Raw genomic sequence first — 18,533 nt, forward strand, 5'->3', positions numbered from 1 at the left:
TCCTGTCTGGGGAGAGAGCAGGTACAATTTAACACCTTTATAACATGACATAACTACCAGTGACAGCTCATAACATGTTCATAACAGTTCTTCATGTACCCCTTCCTGTCCGGGGAGAGAGCAGGTACAATTTAACACCTTTATAACATGACATAACTACCAGTGACAGCTCATAACACGTTCATAACAGTTCTTCATGTACCCCTTCCTGTCTGGGGAGAGAGCAGGTACAATTTAACACCTTTATAACATGACATAACTACCAGTGACAGCTCATAACATGTTCATAACAGTTCTGGGGAGAGAGCAGGTACAATTTAACACCTTTATAACATGACATAACTACCAGTGACAGCTCATAACATGTTCATAACAGTTCTGGGGAGAGAGCAGGTACAATTTAACACCTTTATAACCTGACATAACTACCAGTGACAGCTCATAACACGTTCATAACAGTTCTTCATGTACCCCTTCCTGTCTGGGGAGAGAGCAGGTACAATTTGACACCTTTATAACATGACAGAACTACCAGTGACAGCTCATAACATGTTCATAACAGTTCTGGGGAGAGAGCAGGTACAATTTAACAACTTTATAACCTGACATAACTACCAGTGACAGCTCATAATATGTTCATAACAGTTCTTTATGTACCCCTTCCTGTCAGGTGAGAGAGCAGGTACAACTTAACACCTTAATTACATGACATAACTACCAGTGACAGCTCATAACATGTTCATAACAGTTCTTTATGTACCCCTTCCTGTCCGGTGAGAGAGCAGGTACAACTTAACACCTTAATTACATGACATAACTACCAGTGACAGCTCATAACATGTTCATAACAGTTCTTTAGGTAGCCCTTCCTGTCTGAGCAGCCGGTATAAGGCTCAAACATAACCCAGGGGTGGACAGCATTACTCCTGGAGAGTAATTGGGTGTGCAGGCTTTTCCTCCAGTCCAACGCAAACACACCTGGTCCAGCTGATTAGGAGAGGTCCAACACAAACACACCTGGTCCAGCTGATTAGGAGAGGTCCAACACAAACACACCTGGTCCAGCTGATTAGGAGAGGTCCAACATAAACTCACCTGGTCCAGCTGATTAGGAGAGGTCCAGACCAACACAAACACACCTGGTCCAGCTGATTAGGAGAGGTCCAGACCAACACACCTGGTCCAGCTGATTAGGAGAGGTCCAGACCAACACACCTGGTCCAGCTGATTAGGAGAGGTCCAGACCAACACAAACACACCTGGTCCAGCTGATTAGGAGAGGTCCAGACCAACACAAACACACCTGGTCCAGCTGATTAGGAGAGGTCCAACACAAACACACCTGGTCCAGCTGATTAGGAGAGGTCCAACACAAACACACCTGGTCCAGCTGATTAGGAGAGGTCCAGACCAACACAAACACACCTGGTCCAGCTGATTAGGAGAGGTCCAGTCCAACACAAACACACCTGGTCCAGCTGATTAGGAGAGGTCCAACACAAACACACCTGGTCCAGCTGATTAGGAGAGGTCCAACACAAACACACCTGGTCCAGCTGATTAGGAGAGGTCCAGACCAACACAAACACACCTGGTCCAGCTGATTAGGAGAGGTCCAGACCAACACAAACACACCTGGTCCAGCTGATTAGGAGAGGTCCAGACTAACACACCTGGTCCAGCTGATTAGGAGAGGTCCAGACCAACACAAACACACCTGGTCCAGCTGATTAGGAGAGGTCTAGACTAACACAAACACACCTGGTCCAGCTGATTAGGAGAGGTCCAGACCAACACACCTGGTCCAGCTGATTAGGAGAGGTCCAGACCAACACAAACACACCTGGTCCAGCTGATTAGGAGAGGTCCAACACAAACACACCTGGTCCAGCTGATTAGGAGAGGTCCAACACAAACACACCTGGTCCAGCTGATTAGGAGAGGTCCAGACCAACACAAACACACCTGGTCCAGCTGATTAGGAGAGGTCCAGTCCAACACAAACACACCTGGTCCAGCTGATTAGGAGAGGTCCAACACAAACACACCTGGTCCAGCTGATTAGGAGAGGTCCAACACAAACACACCTGGTCCAGCTGATTAGGAGAGGTCCAGACCAACACAAACACACCTGGTCCAGCTGATTAGGAGAGGTCCAGACCAACACAAACACACCTGGTCCAGCTGATTAGGAGAGGTCCAGACTAACACACCTGGTCCAGCTGATTAGGAGAGGTCCAGACCAACACAAACACACCTGGTCCAGCTGATTAGGAGAGGTCCAGACTAACACAAACACACCTGGTCCAGCTGATTAGGAGAGGTCCAGACCAACACACCTGGTCCAGCTGATTAGGAGAGGTCCAGACCAACACAAACACACCTGGTCCAGCTGATTAGGAGAGGTCCAACACAAACACACCTGGTCCAGCTGATTAGGAGAGGTCCAACACAAACACACCTGGTCCAGCTGATTAGGAGAGGTCCAACACAAACACACCTGGTCCAGCTGATTAGGAGAGGTCCAACACAAACACACCTGGTCCAGCTGATTAGGAGAGGTCCAACACAAAAACACCTGGTCCAGCTGATTAGGAGAGGTCCAACACAAACACACCTAGTCCAGCTGATTAGGAGAGGTCCAGTCCAACACAAACACACCTGGTCCAGCTGATTAGGAGAGGTCCAACACAAACACACCTGGTCCAGCTGATTAGGAGAGGTCCAGTCCAACACAAACACACCTGGTCCAGCTGATTAGGAGAGGTCCAGACCAACACAAACACACCTGGTCCAGCTGATTAGGAGAGGTCCAGACCAACACAAACACACCTGGTTCAGCTGATTAGGAGAGGTCCAGACCAACACAAACACACCTGGTTCAGCTGATTAGGAGAGGTCCAGACCAAAACACCTGGTCCAGCTGATTAGGAGAGGTCCAGACCAACACAAACTCACCTGGTCCAGCTGATTAGGAGAGGTCCAGACCAACACAAACTCACCTGGTCCAGCTGATTAGGAGAGGTCCAGACCAAACACACCTGGTCCAGCTGATTAGGAGAGGTCCAACACAAACACACCTGGTCCAGCTGATTAGGAGAGGTCCAACACAAACACACCTGGTCCAGATGATTAGGAGAGGTCCAACACAAACACACCCGGTCCAGCTGATTAGGAGAGGTCCAACACAAACACACCTGGTCCAGCTGATTAGGAGAGGTCCAGACCAACACAAACACACCTGGTCCAGCTGATTAGGAGAGGTCCAACACAAACACACCTGGTCCAGCTGATTAGGAGAGGTCCAACACAAACACACCTGGTCCAGCTGATTAGGAGAGGTCCAGACCAACACAAACACACATGGTTCAGCTGATTAGGAGAGGTCCAGACCAACACAAACACACCTGGTCCAGCTGAGTAGGAGAGGTCCAGACCAACACAAACACACCTGGTTCAGCTGATTAGGCGAGGTCCAGTCCAACACACCTGGTCCAGCTGATTAGGAGAGGTCCAGACCAACACAAACACACCTGGTTCAGCTGATTAGGAGAGGTCCAACACAAACACACCTGGTCCAGCTGATTAGGAGAGGTCCAACACAAACACACCTGGTCCAGCTGATTAGGAGAGGTCCAGACCAACACAAACTCACCTGGTCCAGCTGATTAGGAGAGGTCCAGACCAACACAAACTCACCTGGTCCAGCTGATTAGGAGAGGTCCAGACCAACACAAACACACCTGGTCCAGCTGATTAGGCGAGGTCCAGTCCAACACACCTGGTCCAGCTGATTAGGAGAGGTCCAGACCAACACAAACACACCTGGTCCAGCTGATTAGGCGAGGTCCAGTCCAGCACACCTGGTCCAGCTGATTAGGAGAGGTCCAGACCAACACAAACTCACCTGGTCCAGCTGATTAGGAGAACCAGGTGTCCTAGACCAAGAGAAGGGCTGGAAAGGCCATCGACCAACCCAGAAACCCTTTTGACATGACATAACAGTGCCCCCAACAGCTCATAACTATTCTCTGTGTGCAGGCTGTGTGAGGCCAGGGGAGAACAGTGAGGACTGGCTGATCAGGAACTTTGGCTCGTTTAAAGCCGTCGCTCGTATGAGGGACTTCACAGCCCTCAACATGGTCTTTAGTGGGGTGAGTTACACTACTGAGGAACCGTTGACTCGGCTCACGATCTCTTGCTCTCTAGCTTTATTTATCCTCCTCTATCTTCCTTTCCTCCTTCTATTTCTCCTCCCTCTCATCATCATCATACTAAGGGACCTTCGTCTTATGAAGTTGTGATCCATATCTCTATCCTCTTTCTTTCTCTCTCTCTCTCTCTCTCTCTCTCCCCCTCTCTCTCTCTCTCTCTCTCTCTCTCTCTCTCTCTCTCTCTCTCTCTCTCTCTCTCTCTCTCTCTATACCCCTCTCTCTGTTTCTCTCTGTCTCTCTCTGTCTCTCTCTCTCTCTATCCCCCTCTCTCTCTCTCTCTCTCTATCACCCTCTCTCTCTCTCTCTATCCCCCTCTCTCTCTATCCTCTCTCTCTCTCGCTCTCTCTCTCTATCCTCTCTCTCTCTATCTTTCTATCCTCTCATCTCTCTATATATATATATATATATCCTCTCTCTCTCTCTCTCTCTCTCTCTCTCTCAATTCAATTCAATTCAAGGGGCTTTATTGGCATGGGAAACATATGTTAACATTGCCAAGGCATGAGGTAGATCATAAAAAGTGAAATAAACAATAAAAATGAACAGTAAACATTACACTCACAGAAGTTTCAAAAGAATAAAGACATTACAAATATCATAATATGTATATATACAGTGTGGTAACGATGTACAAATGGTTAAAGTACAAAAGGGAAAATAAATAAGCATAAATATGGGTTGTATTTACAATAGTGTTTGTTCTTCACTGGTTTCCCTTTTCTTGTGGCAACAGGTCACAAATCTTGCTGCTGTGATGCACACTGTGGTATTTCACCCAGTAGATATGGGAGTTTATCAAAATCGGGTTTGTTTTCTAATTATTTGTGGGTCTGTGTAATCTGAGGGAAATATGTGTCTCTAATATGTTTATACATTTGGCCGGAGGTTAGGAAGTTTCCACCTCATTTTGTGGGCTGTGTGCACATAGCGTGTGCACATAGCCTGTCTTCTCTTCAGAGCCAGGTCTGCCTACGGTGGCCTTTTTCAATAGCAAGGCCATACTCACTGTCTGTACATAGTCAAAGCTGTCCTTAAGTTTGGGTCAGTACTCTCCGTTTAGTGTGTGTACTCTCCGTTTAGGGCCAAATAGCATTCTAGTTTGCTCTGTTATTTTGTTAATTCTTTCCAATGTGTCAAGTAATTATCTTTTTGTTTTCTCATGATTTGGTTGGGTCTAATTGTGTCTAATTGTCTAATTGTGTTGCTGTCCTGGGGCTATCTATTTTCCTCTCTCTCTCTCTCTCTCTCCCTCTCTCTCTCTCTCTCTCTCTCTCTCTCTCTCTCTCTCTCTCTCTCTCTCTCTCTCTCTCTCTCTCTCTCTCTCTCTCTCTCTCTCTCTCTCTCTCTCTCTCTCTCTCTCTCTCTGTTCCTCTCTCTCTGTTCCTCTCTCCCTCTCTCTCTCTCTCTCTCCCTCTCTCTCTCTCTCTCTCTCTCTCTCTCTCTCTCTCTCTCTCTCCTCTCTCTCCTCTCTCTCTCTCGCTCTCTCTCTCTCCTCTCTCTCTCTCTCTCTCTCTCTCTCTCTCTCTCTCTCTCTCTCTCTCTCTCTCTCTCTCTCTCTCTCTCTCTCTCTCTCTCTCTCTCTCTCTCTCTCTCCTCTCTCTCTCTCTCTCTCTCTCTCTACCTCTCTCTCTCTCTCTCTCTCTCTCTCTCTCTCTCTCTCTCTCTCTCTCTCTCTCTCTCTCTCTCTCTCTCTCTCTCTCTTTAACATGCTACAACCAAGTAACACTGTAAGCAATCATAGCAATGAAGTAAAACCAAAAAAAGAGAATCCAAAAAGACAGCAAACCAAGACCATTGAAACATACTGGTGGTCTCTCTCTGTCTCACACTGAAACATACTGGGGGTCTCTCTCTGTCTCTCACTGAAACATACTGGTGGTCTCTCACTGTCTCTCCTTGAAACATACTGGTGGTCTCTCACTGAAACATACTGCTGGTCCCTCTCTGTCTCTCACTGAAACATACTGGTGGTCTCTCTCTCTCACTGAAACATACTGGGGGTCTCTCACTGTCTCTCACTGAAACATACTGGTGGTCTCTCTCTGTCTCTCACTGAAACATACTGCTGGTCTCTCTCTGTCTCTCACTGAAACATACTGGGGGTCTCTCACTGTCTCTCACTGAAACATACTGGTGGTCTCTCACTGTCTCTCACTGAAACATACTGGTGGTCTCTCACTGTCTCTCACTGAAACATACTGCTGGTGTCTCTCTCTGTCTCTCACTGAAACATACTGGTGGTCTCTCACTGTCTCTCACTGAAACATACTACTGGTGTCTCTCTCTGTCTCTCACTGAAACATACTGGTGGTCTCTCTCTGTCTCTCACTGAAACATACTGGTGGTCTCTCTCTGTCTCTCACTGAAACATACCGCTGGTCTCTCTCTGTCTCACTGAAACATACTGGTGGTCTCTCTCTGTCTCACACTGAAACATACTGGTGGTCTCTCACTGTCTCACACTGAAACATACTGGTGGTCTCTCTCTCTCACTGAAACATACTGGGGGTCTCTGTCTCTCACTGAAACATACTGGGGTCTCTCTCTGTCTCTCACTGAAATATACTGGTGGTCTCTCTCTCTCACACTGAAACATACTGGTGGTCTCTCTCTCTCACACTGAAACATACTGGTGGTCTCTCTCTCTCTCACTGAAACATACTGGTGGTCTCTCACTGAAACATACTGGTGGTCTCTCACTGAAACATACCGCTGGTCTCTCTCTGTCACACTGAAACATACTGGTCTGTGTCTCCATAGCTGGAGGTGCTCCACCTGTTAACTCCGGAGCAGAAGGCAGAGCTGTTGTTGCATCCGGAGGTGGAGGGACTGGAGAATGGAACCCTGAGTCTGGTGTTCCACACCCTGATGACAGAGGTCCACCCCACCGTGGAGAACTCCACCTGGACCCCACCTGGGAGCCCCACCCGCCCCCCCTCCTCCTACACCCCCGCGTACCCACCCAGACCCACGTCGGGCGACCAATACTCACCCCGACCCCCCTTACCCCAGGAGAGCCTTCGAGAGGTAAGTCTTGTGTTCAAAATGGGACCTTATTCCCTACATAGGCCCATAGGCTCTGGTCAACAGTAGTGCACTATATAGGCCTATAGGATCTGGTCTAAAGTAGTGTTCTACATAGGCCAATAGGATCTGGTCTAAAGTAGTGTTCTACATAGGGCTATAGGGCTCTGGTCAACAGTAGTGTTCTACATAGGCCAATAGGATCTGGTCTAAAGTAGTGTTCTACATAGGGCTGTAGGCCTCTGGTCTAAAGTAATGTTCTACATAGGGCTATAGGGCTCTGGTCTACAGTAGTATTCTACATAGGGCTATAGGGCTCTGGTCAACAGTAGTGCACTATATAGGCCTATAGGCTCTGGTCTAAAGTAGTGTTCTACATAGGGCTCTGGTCTAAAGTAGTGTACTACATAGGGCTATAGGGCTCTGGTCTAAAGTAGTGTTCTACATAGGCCTATAGGCTCTGGTCTAAAGTAGTGTTCTACATAGGGCTATAGGCTCTGGTCTAAAGTAGTGTTCTACATAGGGCTATAGGCTCTGGTCTAAAGTAGTGTTCTACATAGGGCTATAGGGCTCTGGTCTAAAGTAGTGTTCTACATAGGGCTATAGGATCTGGTCTAAAGTAGTGTTCTACATAGGCCTATAGGATCTGGTCTAAAGTAGTGTTCTACATAGGGCTCTGGTCTAAAGTAGTGTTCTACATAGGGCTATAGGATCTGGTCTAAAGTAGTGTTCTACATAGGCCTATAGAGCTCTGGTCTAAAGTAGTGTTCTACATAGGGCTATAGAGCTCTGGTCTAAAGTAGTGTTCTACATAGGGCTATAGGCTCTGGTCTAAAGTAGTGTTCTACATAGGCCTATAGGGCTCTGGTCTAAAGTAGTGTTCTACATAGGCCTATAGAGCTCTGGTCTAAAGTAGTGTTCTACATAGGGCTATAGGCTCTGGTCTAAAGTAGTGTTCTACATAGGGCTATAGGGTCTGGTCAACAGTAGGGCACTATATAGGGGATAGGGTGCCATTCGCCATAGGGCCCTGGTCAAAAGTAGTGCACTATAAAGGGACTAGGATGCCATTTGAGATGCACCCCAGAGTAGAGCATTAATAAACCATAATCAAACAGAAGTGATATGTCAGTAGGTAGAGGAAATGACAATTGTCTGATTCTGTCCAATCCCAGGTGGTGAACGGGTTCATGGGGGTCTTCAGGCCTTTCGGAAGCTTCGTCAGAGACTTTGTGTCGCTCACGCACCAAGTAAACACACACACACACATACATACACACATACTTTTCTTTACCATTCCTCACTACCTTCTATTGAGGTCCTGTCTTTACCATTCCTCACTACCTTCTATTGAGGTCCTGTCTTTACCATTCCTCACTGCCTTCTATTGAGGTCCTATCTTTACCATTCCTCACTGCCTTCTATTGAGGTCCTGTCTTTACCATTCCTCACTACCTTCTATTGAGGTCCTGTCTTTACCATTCCTCACTGCCTTCTATTGAGGTCCTGTCTTTACCATTCCTCACTGTCTCCTATTGAGGTCCTGTCTTTACCATTCCTCACTACCTTCTATTGAGGTCCTATCTTTACCATTCCTCACTGCCTTCTATTGAGGTCCTGTCTTTACCATTCCTCACTACCTTCTATTGAGGTCCTGTCTTTACCATTCCTCACTGCCTTCTATTGAGGTCCTGTCTTTACCATTCCTCACTACCTTCTATTGAGGTCCTGTCTTTACCATTCCTCACTGCCTTCTATTGAGGTCCTGTCTTTACCATTCCTCACTACCTTCTATTGAGGTCCTGTCTTTACCATTCCTCACTGCCTTCTATTGAGGTCCTGTCTTTACCATTCCTCACTGTCTCCTATTGAGGTCCTGTCTTTACCATTCCTCACTACCTTCTATTGAGGTCCTGTCTTTACCATTCCTCACTACCTTCTATTGAGGTCCTGTCTTTACCATTCCTCACTACCTTCTATTGAGGTCCTGTCTTTACCATTCCTCACTGCCTTCTATTGAGGTCCTGTCTTTACCATTCCTCACTGCCTTCTATTGAGGTCCTGTCTTTACCATTCCTCACTACCTTCTATTGAGGTCCTGTCTTTACCATTCCTCACTACCTTCTATTGAGGTCCTGCCTTTACCATTCCTCACTGCCTTCTATTGACCCTGTCTTTACCATTCCTCACTGCCTTCTATTGACCCTGTCTTTACCATTCCTCACTACCTTCTATTGAGGTCCTGTCTTTACCATTCCTCACTGTCTCCTATTGAGGTCCTGTCTTTACCATTCCTCACTGCCTTCTATTGAGACCCTGTCTTTACCATTCCTCACTACCTTCTATTGAGGTCCTGTCTTTACCATTCATCACTACCTTCTATTGAGGTCCTGTCTTTACCATTCCTTTACCATACCATTCCACAGAAGCCCCCGTCTGTCTTTCCCCTCCACAGAAGCCCCTGTCTCTCTCTCTAACCCCGTCTGTCTTCAACCTCCACAGAAGCCCCTGTCTCTCTCTCTAACCCCCGTCTGTCTTCCCCCTCCACAGAAGCCCCTGTCTCTCTCTCTAACCCCGTCTGTCTTCCCCCTCCACAGAAGCCCCTGTCTCTCTCTCTAACCCCCTGTCTGTCTTCCCCCTCCACAGAAGCCCCTGTCTCTCTCTCTAACCCCGTCTGTCTTCCCCCTCCACAGAAGCCTCCTGTCTCTCTCTCTAAACCCCGTCTGTCTTCCCCCTCCACAGAAGCCCCTGTCTCTCTCTCTAACCCCCGTCTGTTTTCCCCCTCCACAGAAGCCCCTGTCTCTCTCTCTAACCCCGTCTGTCTCTCAGCCCCTCCACAGAAGCCCCTGTCTCTCTCTCTAACCCTGTTTGTCTTCCCCCTCCACAGAAGCCCCTGTCTCTCTCTCTAACCCCGTCTGTTTTCCCCCTCCACAGAAGCCCCTGTCTCTCTCTCTAACCCCGCCTGTTTTCCCCCTCCACAGAAGCCCCTGTCTCTCTCTCTAACCCCCGTCTGTCTTCCCCCTCCACAGAAGCCCCTGTCTCTCTCTCTAACCCTGTCTGTCTTCCCCCTCCACAGAAGCCCCTGTCTGAGATCAGGAGCACCACTCTAACTCAGGTTGTGTTGAACTGGACTCTGGCCGAGCTGGCCGGGAACTACAGGTCCCAGGAAGACGAGCCGGAAGACTGGATGGAAGACATATTGGACGTAGAGGACTGGTATGAACATGTAGTGGTGCCTGTTCTCCGCCGTGTCCTGCCCCCCGACCAGACGCACATACCTGGCAGCCTCAAGGCCGTCTTCCACAAAGTGTTGTGAGTAAAATGTTCACTAAATATGCTGACAAATAGAGCACTAGTTAGAAACAAATGTAGTCTCAAACAGAGTGCCAAAAGACAAGTACAATAGTAGGTACCCTCATATCATCACGGTCACCTAATCATCCCCAGTTTACAATTGGCACATTCATCCCCCTCCCCCTCTCCCTTGTAACTATTCCACAGGTTGTTGCTGTAAATGAGAATCTGTTCTCAGTCAAAGTACCTGGTAAAATAAGGGTTAAAAAAATAACATTTAAGTGGCAAATAAAGTCCCAATTATAGTGTCAAACATGCTGACAGATGTAGCTAGTAGCTAACATGTCCAACAGAGTACCATACTCCCAGATGTAGCTAGTACCAAACATGTCCAACAGAGTACCATACTCCCAGATGTAGCTAGTACCAAACATAGTACCATACTCCCAGATGTAGCTAACATGTCCAACAGAGTACCATACTCCCAGATGTAGCTAGTACCAAACATAGTACCATACTCCCAGATGTAGCTAACATGTCCAACAGAGTACCATACTCCCAGATGTAGCTAGTACCAAACATAGTACCATACTCCCAGATGTAGCTAGTACCAAACATAGTACCCTACTCCCAGATGTAGCTAGTACCAAACATAGTACCATACTCCCAGATGTAGCTAGTACCAAACATAGTACCATACTCCCAGATGTAGCTAGTACCAAACATGTCAAACATAGTACCATACTCCCAGATGTAACTAGTACCAAACATGTCAAACATAGTACCATACTCCCAGATGTAGCTAGTACCAAACATGTCCAACATAGTACCATACTCCCAGATGTAGCTAGTACCAAACATAGTACCATACTCCCAGATGTAGCTAGTACCAAACATGTCCAACATAGTACCATACTCCCAGATGTAGCTAGTACCAAACATGTCCAACATAGTACCATACTCCCAGATGTAGCTAGTACCAAACATAGTACCATACTCCCAGATGTAGCTAGTACCAAACATGTCCAACATAGTACCATACTCCCAGATGTAGCTAGTACCAAACATGTCCAACATAGTACCATACTCCCAGATGTAGCTAGTAGCTAGCATGTCCAACATAGTACCATACTCCCAGATGTAGCTAGTAGCTAACATGTCCAACATAGTACCATACTCCCAGATGTAGCTAGTACCAAACATGTCCAACATAGTACCATACTCCCAGATGTAGCTAGTAGCTAGCATGTCCAACATAGTACCATACTCCCAGATGTAGCTAGTAGCTAACATGTCCAACATAGTACCACACTCCCAGATGTAGCTAGTACCAAACATGTCCAACATAGTACCATACTCCCAGATGTAGCTAGTACCAAACATGTCCAACATAGTATCCATACACCTAGATGTAGCTAGTAGCTAACATGTCCAACATAGTACCATACTCCCAGGTGTAGCTAGTACCAAACATAGTACCATACTCCCAGATGTAGCTAACATGTCCAACATAGTACCATACTCCCAGATGTAGCTAGTACCAAACATAGTACCATACTCCCAGATGTAGCTAACATGTCCAACATAGTACCATACTCCCAGATGTAGCTAGTACCAAACATGTCCAACATAGTACCATACTCCCAGATGTAGCTAGTAGCTAGCATGTCCAACATAGTACCATACTCCCAGATGTAGCTAGTAGCTAACATGTCCAACATAGTACCATACTCCCAGATGTAGCTAGTAGCTAACATGTCCAACATAGTACCATACTCCCAGATGTAGCTAGTAGCTAACATGTCCAACATAGTACCATACTCCCAGATGTAGCTAGTACCAAACATAGTACCATACTCCCAGATGTAGCTAGTACCAAACATGTCAAACATAGTACCATACTCCCAGATGTAGCTAGTACCAAACATGTCCAACATAGTACCATACTCCCAGATGTAGCAAGTACCAAACATAGTACCATACTCCCAGATGTAACTAGTACAACACATGTCCAACATAGTACCATACTCCCAGATGTAGCTAGTACCAAACATGTCCAACATAGTACCATACTCCCAGATGTAGCTAGTACCAAACATAGTACCATACTCCCAGATGTAGCTAGTACCAAACATAGTACCATACTCCCAGATGTAGCTAGTACCAAACATAGTACCATACTCCCAGATATAGCTAGTAGCTAACATGTCCAACATAGTACCATACTCCCAGGTGTAGCTATGTTAGTCCCGTGTGGCTCAGTTGGTAGAGCATGGCGCTTGCAACGTCAGGGTTGTGGGTTCAATTCCCACGGGGGGACCAGGATGAATATGTATGAACTTTCCAATTTGTAAGTCGCTCTGGATAAGAGCGTCTGCTAAATGACTTAAATGTAAATGTAATGTAGCTAGTACCAAACAAGTCCAACATAGTACCATACTCCCAGATGTAGCTAGTACCAAACATAGTACCATACTCCCAGATGTAGCTAGTAGCTAACATGTCCAACATAGTACCATACTCCCAGATGTAACTAGTACCAAACATGTCCAACATAGTACCATACTCCCAGATGTAGCTAGTAGCAAACATGTCCAACATAGTACCATACTCCCAGATGTAGCTAGTAGCTAACATGTCCAACATAGTACCCTACTCCCAGATGTAGCTAGTAGCTAACATGTCCAACATAGTACCATACTCCCAGATGTAGCTAGTAGCTAACATGTCCAACATAGTACCCTACTCCCAGATGTAGCTAGTAGCAAACATAGTACCATACTCCCAGATGTAGCTAGTACCAAACATGTCCAACATAGTACCATACTCCCAGATGTAGCTAGTAGCTAACATGTCCAACATAGTACCCTACTCCCAGATGTAGCTAGTAGCAAACATAGTACCCTACTCCCAGATGTAGCTAGTAGCAAACATAGTACCATACTCCCAGATGTAGCTAGTACCAAACATAGTACCATAGCTGATGCAAGAAAGTCACTGATCATGATATTTACTGACCGTTACTGACGATCTGTGTTGTGTTCTATGTTAATTGTCTCTACTATGTCTCTGTGTCTGTCTCTGTCTCCATAGCTACCTGAACTCAGACATGGACAGCATGGACAATGACACTATGTCCCAAGACGTATGTAGCATCACCCTAGAGGAGAGATCATGTGGGGTGAGTATCTACAGCCATCTATATATCATGACACTATGCCCCATGACGTTTGTAGCATCACCCTAGATGAGAGGTCATGTGGGGTGAGTAGCTACAGCCATCTATATATCATGACACTATGCCCCTTGACGTATGTAGCATCACCCTAGAGGAGGGGTCATCTATATCATGACACTATGCCCCTTGACGTATGTAGCATCATCCTAGAGGAGAGGTCATGTGGGGTGAGTAGCTACAGCCATCTATATATCATGACACTATGCCCCTTGACGTATGTAGCATCACCCTAGAGGAGGGGTCATCTATATCATGACACTATGCCCCTTGACGTATGTAGCATCATCCTAGAGGAGAGGTCATCTATAGTTCATGTCGGTGAATGCACCAATTTGTAAGTCGCTCTGGATAAGAGCGTCTGCTAAATGACTTAAATGTAAATGTAAATCTATAGTTCATGTCATCTATAGTTCATGTCATCTATAGTTCATGTCAGTTGCATTCCAGGCCGACTACATTACAGGTGTTGCATTGCATCTTTAAAAAAAATAGTTTTTATTTATTTATTTAACCTTAATTTAACGAGGCAAATCAGTTAAGAATAAATTCTTATTTACAATGAGGGCCTACCCCGGCCAAATCGACAGAGCAGTTGGGCATCACATGACTATATCATATGATGGGGTTAGCTGATACAATAAACACCTATCCAGGTGTTGTGAGATCTGGCATGCGTCTGCAATGTAATCATTGTAAATAAGAATTTGTTCTTAACGGACTTGCCTAGTTAAATAAAAATAAATAAAAATCATGCTGGAACACGGCCAAAATCGCTATGGAGATAGCTGTTATATTAGTTCAACGGCCTGTGTTTTATACCGAGGATTCTCTCGCTTCAATAATAGTAGGCATCTGACTGATATAGGTAGAATTAGAGGAGTACAGAGACACCTACTGGTGACTGCATGTCATGACAACCTCTCAGCATCTCGTTCTCGCGTGATCTCTTTCAATTAAATTCCATTTTTTTTCAATTCAACATACTTTGTTGACGTGGAAAAGTGAAAACCACTTACATTGTCAAAATGAAACATTTTTTGACCTCCACTGTTGGAGCTCGGAGTATAAGAATTTCACTGTACCCTGCGATAACATCTGCTACCCTGTCTATGTGACTAATAAACTCATCTAATCATCTATCTAATCTATCAACGATGGTCAAATGAGACATTAATAATGGAGTAATAAGGATAACGTTAATAGCGGTAATAATATTAACAGCAATTACAACAAATAATAGTTATGAGAATAATATAATCTTTCCATCTGTCCCTCTCTCTTGCTCTAGTTGACCAATGCCGTGGAGAAAGTGGCGCGCGTCCTGCACTGTGTTGCCCGTAGCAACATGACGATGTCCGAGGAGACTGTTATGCGTCTGGTCGTGGAGCTGACGGGGCGGCTCAACTCATTGGTCCAGAAGTTCTCCACCGCGGTAAGTCTCAACCAATCATTAGGGGACTTATTTGGACATAAGATCATATTTGAGGTCTTAAAAATGTTGACAGAATGTTAAGTGTGGAATTAATTATAACTTAAATGGTCATTTATCATAATATGTACACTGTAGAGTTATGCTGCAGATCTCACAAAATGAATTAGACAATGTTTAATATATTATCTTCCCCATACAGAACTTCAGTGAGGTGGCGCACCACTTTCAGGAGGTGTTTGGCCAGGCAGACTCCCCGTCTCTGACCCAGGAGAATCTCAACGACCCAGACTTCATCAGGCTCTGGTTCCAGATCAAACTGAAGCCCCTGCTTCCCTCCGTCCCCCCCAGCCTTCTCTCCTGCCTCAGCACCAAGAACTTCACCTGCCCCGTCTACCAAGCCCTGTGAGTAACACTAAACCTAACCTAACACTAATACGTCTACCAAGCCCTGTGAGTAACACTAAACCTAACCTAACACTAATACATCTACCAAGCCCTGTGAGTAACACTAAACCTAAACTAACCTAACACTACTAATAATATATCTATGGTTCCACAGTGTGGAGGAGCTGAGTGAACAAATGAAGCTGATGGACCAGGAGGACGAGCAGATGTATGAATTGCACGGTCACATGATCTACAACCAGTTCCTGTTGCCCTTCCTGTTGAATCACAACTCCTCAGGTAAGAGTTCTGATTGATCAGTTCTCCAGGCAAAACCGTTTCTTTTTGCTGCTCTAATTACCTTGGTAACCAGTTTATAGTAGCAATAAGGCACCTCGGGGGTTTGTGGTATATGGCTAATATACCACGGCTAAGGGCTGTACTCCGCGATGCGTTGTGCATAAGAACAGCCCTTAACCGTGGTATATTGGCCATATACCACACACCCCGTGCCTTATGGCTTAAATATAAGTTGGGACATATCACTTCCTCAGTTACATGTGGCAAGTATAGAGTTGTATAGAGGACTCTATTGCACAAAATCCAGTTTTAGCATGGGCAGCAACGTTGATGACTTTCACCATTTTGAAGTAGTCAACTGGGTGGGACATCCTATAGGTTAAGGAAGGATCACATAGACGTTCCACAACTGCAGGTGGCAATGAATTGCCAACCTTGGCTTTATACCTGTTCAAACAACACACCCTGCATCCCACTGCTGGCTTGCTACAGAAACTAAGCCGGGTCGGTCCTGGTCGGTCCCTGAATGGGAGACCAGATGCTGCTGGAAGTGGTGTTGGAGGGCCAGTAGGAGCCACTCTTTCCTCTGGTCTAAAAAATATCCCAATGCCCCAGGGCAGTGTTTGGGGACATTGCCCTGTGTAGGGAGCCGTCTTTCGGATGGGATGTTAAAAGGGTGTCCTGACTCTCTGTGGTCACTAAAATATCCCATGGCACTTATTGTAAGAATAGGGGTATTAACCCCGGTGTCCTGGCTAAATTCCCAATCTGGCCCTCATACCATCATGGCCACCTAATCATCCCCAGCTTCCAATTGGTTCATTCCCCTCCCCCCCCCCTTCCTCTCCCCTGTAACTATTCCCCAGGTTGTTGCTGTAAATCTAAATTTGTTCTTAGTCAACTTTACCTGGTAAAATAAGGGTTAGATAAAACATAAAGTAACCCTAAACCCTTTCAGTTTGTTTACCAACACATAGATAATAAGTAATAGAAGAAAAAATGGACTACTTCAAAATGGAGATGGCCTCAATGGCGCTGCCCGTGCGCTCACAGATACAACGTTGCGATCTCTATACAACTCTATGGTGGCAAGCTTCAGGCTCTTGTCATGTGATCGTCAGCAGTCGCACTCCCACTGCATATTGATTATTACTATTAAATGAAACAGAAAACATTATAACCCGAAAATGGCCTCTGATATACTGATATCCCTTCACTGTTTCAATCCTCAGACCCACAGTGCACCTCTTCAGCCAGTAGCAGTGCAGACTGGCTGATCAAGAACTTTGGTTCATTCTCTGCATTCGCTCCTCTGAGGGATTTCTATGATCTAAATGGTAATTTCTCTGCTGTAAGTATGAGAGTCATGTACGTTTCAATGTCGGCTGACTGCACCACTATGTTTATGCTGTATATACACTGGCGGTCAACATTTTGGACACACCTACTCATTCAAGGGTTTTTCTTTATTTTTAAAATGTTCCACATTGTAGAATAATAGTGAAGAAATCAAAACTATGAAATAACACATATGGAATCATGTAGTAACCATAAAAAGTGTTAAACAAATCCAAATATATTTTATATTTGAGATTCCTCAAATAGCCACCCTTTGCCTTGATGACATCTTTGCACACTCTTGGCATTCTCTCAACCAGCTTCACCTGTAATGCTTTTCCAACAGTCTTAAAGGAGTTCCCACATAGCCTGAGCACTTGCTGGCTCCTTTTCCTTCACTATGTGGTCCATGATTATACAATACATAGATATTTGGATTATTATGTATTCAGTGATTATATTGAGTCACCATATCAGTAATTGTTATGTTTCTAACATCTGATAGAGAAACTGAATCTAACGTTTGATAACCTTCTTGTCTCCTCCCTTCCAGTTGTCAGCTCTGGAGGTTCTCTCTCCAAAGCAGACAGCAGAGCTGGTGGTGTTGCCTCTTCCTGGTCCTCCAGGGAAAGATGTCATCATCAACACAGTGTTTGACTACCTGACTGAGTCACCAAAGGAGAGGAAACTCCCTGAGTTCCTGTACCACCTCGTCAAGCTGTCTGCGGAGGTAACACACCTCTACTGTTCAACAATGAGCCTAACAATGCGACCCAACATTTTGAGGCAGGATACGACAACCTGAAAACACCTTTTCAACATTATAAATAAACTCTTTCGTAATGTTTTGTTTCAGATAACGATGCCCTGCAAATCGTACAAAATCATGTAAGTTAGGAGAACTGAAGCTCTGGCTCTTTGAAACACAAGCAATGTTGAACCTCTGTTCGGTGAAATGCCGTGGTTAATTATGTTAACTTCTCCGTTGTGTCTGTCTCAGCTTTGAGCGTCTGTACCAGGCCGTATCGTCTGTACCTCCAGAGATGGAGCCAGTGGTCTGGGCCAACATAGACAACCTGATGCAGACCGCTCCAGAAGGTCAGTCACACAGAGAATCTTTTCATCAATCCTTCATGTTGTTTACGGTCTAAATGAATCCTCTCAAATATTTCCCATCATACCCTGTTGTTTACCACGTGTGTTTGTTTGGTTGGTCAGGTTGTGGATTGGATGAACAGGTAAGCAGAAAATATATTGAATACATTGAAATACGTTAGGAAAAGATTAATATTGTAAATTCAAAACATCA

At 45.5% G+C, this 18,533-nt stretch overlaps 1 protein-coding gene across 1 annotated transcript in view; it reads left to right on the forward strand.

The window, feature by feature from the left end:
• Window positions 1-18,533, forward strand: part of LOC129839619 (uncharacterized) — a 50,141-nt gene that overhangs the window by 31,114 nt on the left and 494 nt on the right. Inside the window, exons 8-20 of the mRNA XM_055907147.1 lie at window positions 4,042-4,154; window positions 6,975-7,241; window positions 8,414-8,488; window positions 10,315-10,550; window positions 13,626-13,713; window positions 15,059-15,202; window positions 15,402-15,604; window positions 15,762-15,886; window positions 17,119-17,237; window positions 17,778-17,954; window positions 18,081-18,112; window positions 18,225-18,322; window positions 18,443-18,462. Coding sequence (XP_055763122.1) covers window positions 4,042-4,154; window positions 6,975-7,241; window positions 8,414-8,488; window positions 10,315-10,550; window positions 13,626-13,713; window positions 15,059-15,202; window positions 15,402-15,604; window positions 15,762-15,886; window positions 17,119-17,237; window positions 17,778-17,954; window positions 18,081-18,112; window positions 18,225-18,322; window positions 18,443-18,462 — 1,697 coding nt within the window. The remainder of the gene's footprint in view (window positions 1-4,041; window positions 4,155-6,974; window positions 7,242-8,413; window positions 8,489-10,314; window positions 10,551-13,625; window positions 13,714-15,058; window positions 15,203-15,401; window positions 15,605-15,761; window positions 15,887-17,118; window positions 17,238-17,777; window positions 17,955-18,080; window positions 18,113-18,224; window positions 18,323-18,442; window positions 18,463-18,533) is intronic.

This window comes from Salvelinus fontinalis, chromosome 40, assembly GCF_029448725.1.
Source record: "Salvelinus fontinalis isolate EN_2023a chromosome 40, ASM2944872v1, whole genome shotgun sequence".
NCBI lineage: Eukaryota > Metazoa > Chordata > Actinopteri > Salmoniformes > Salmonidae > Salvelinus > Salvelinus fontinalis.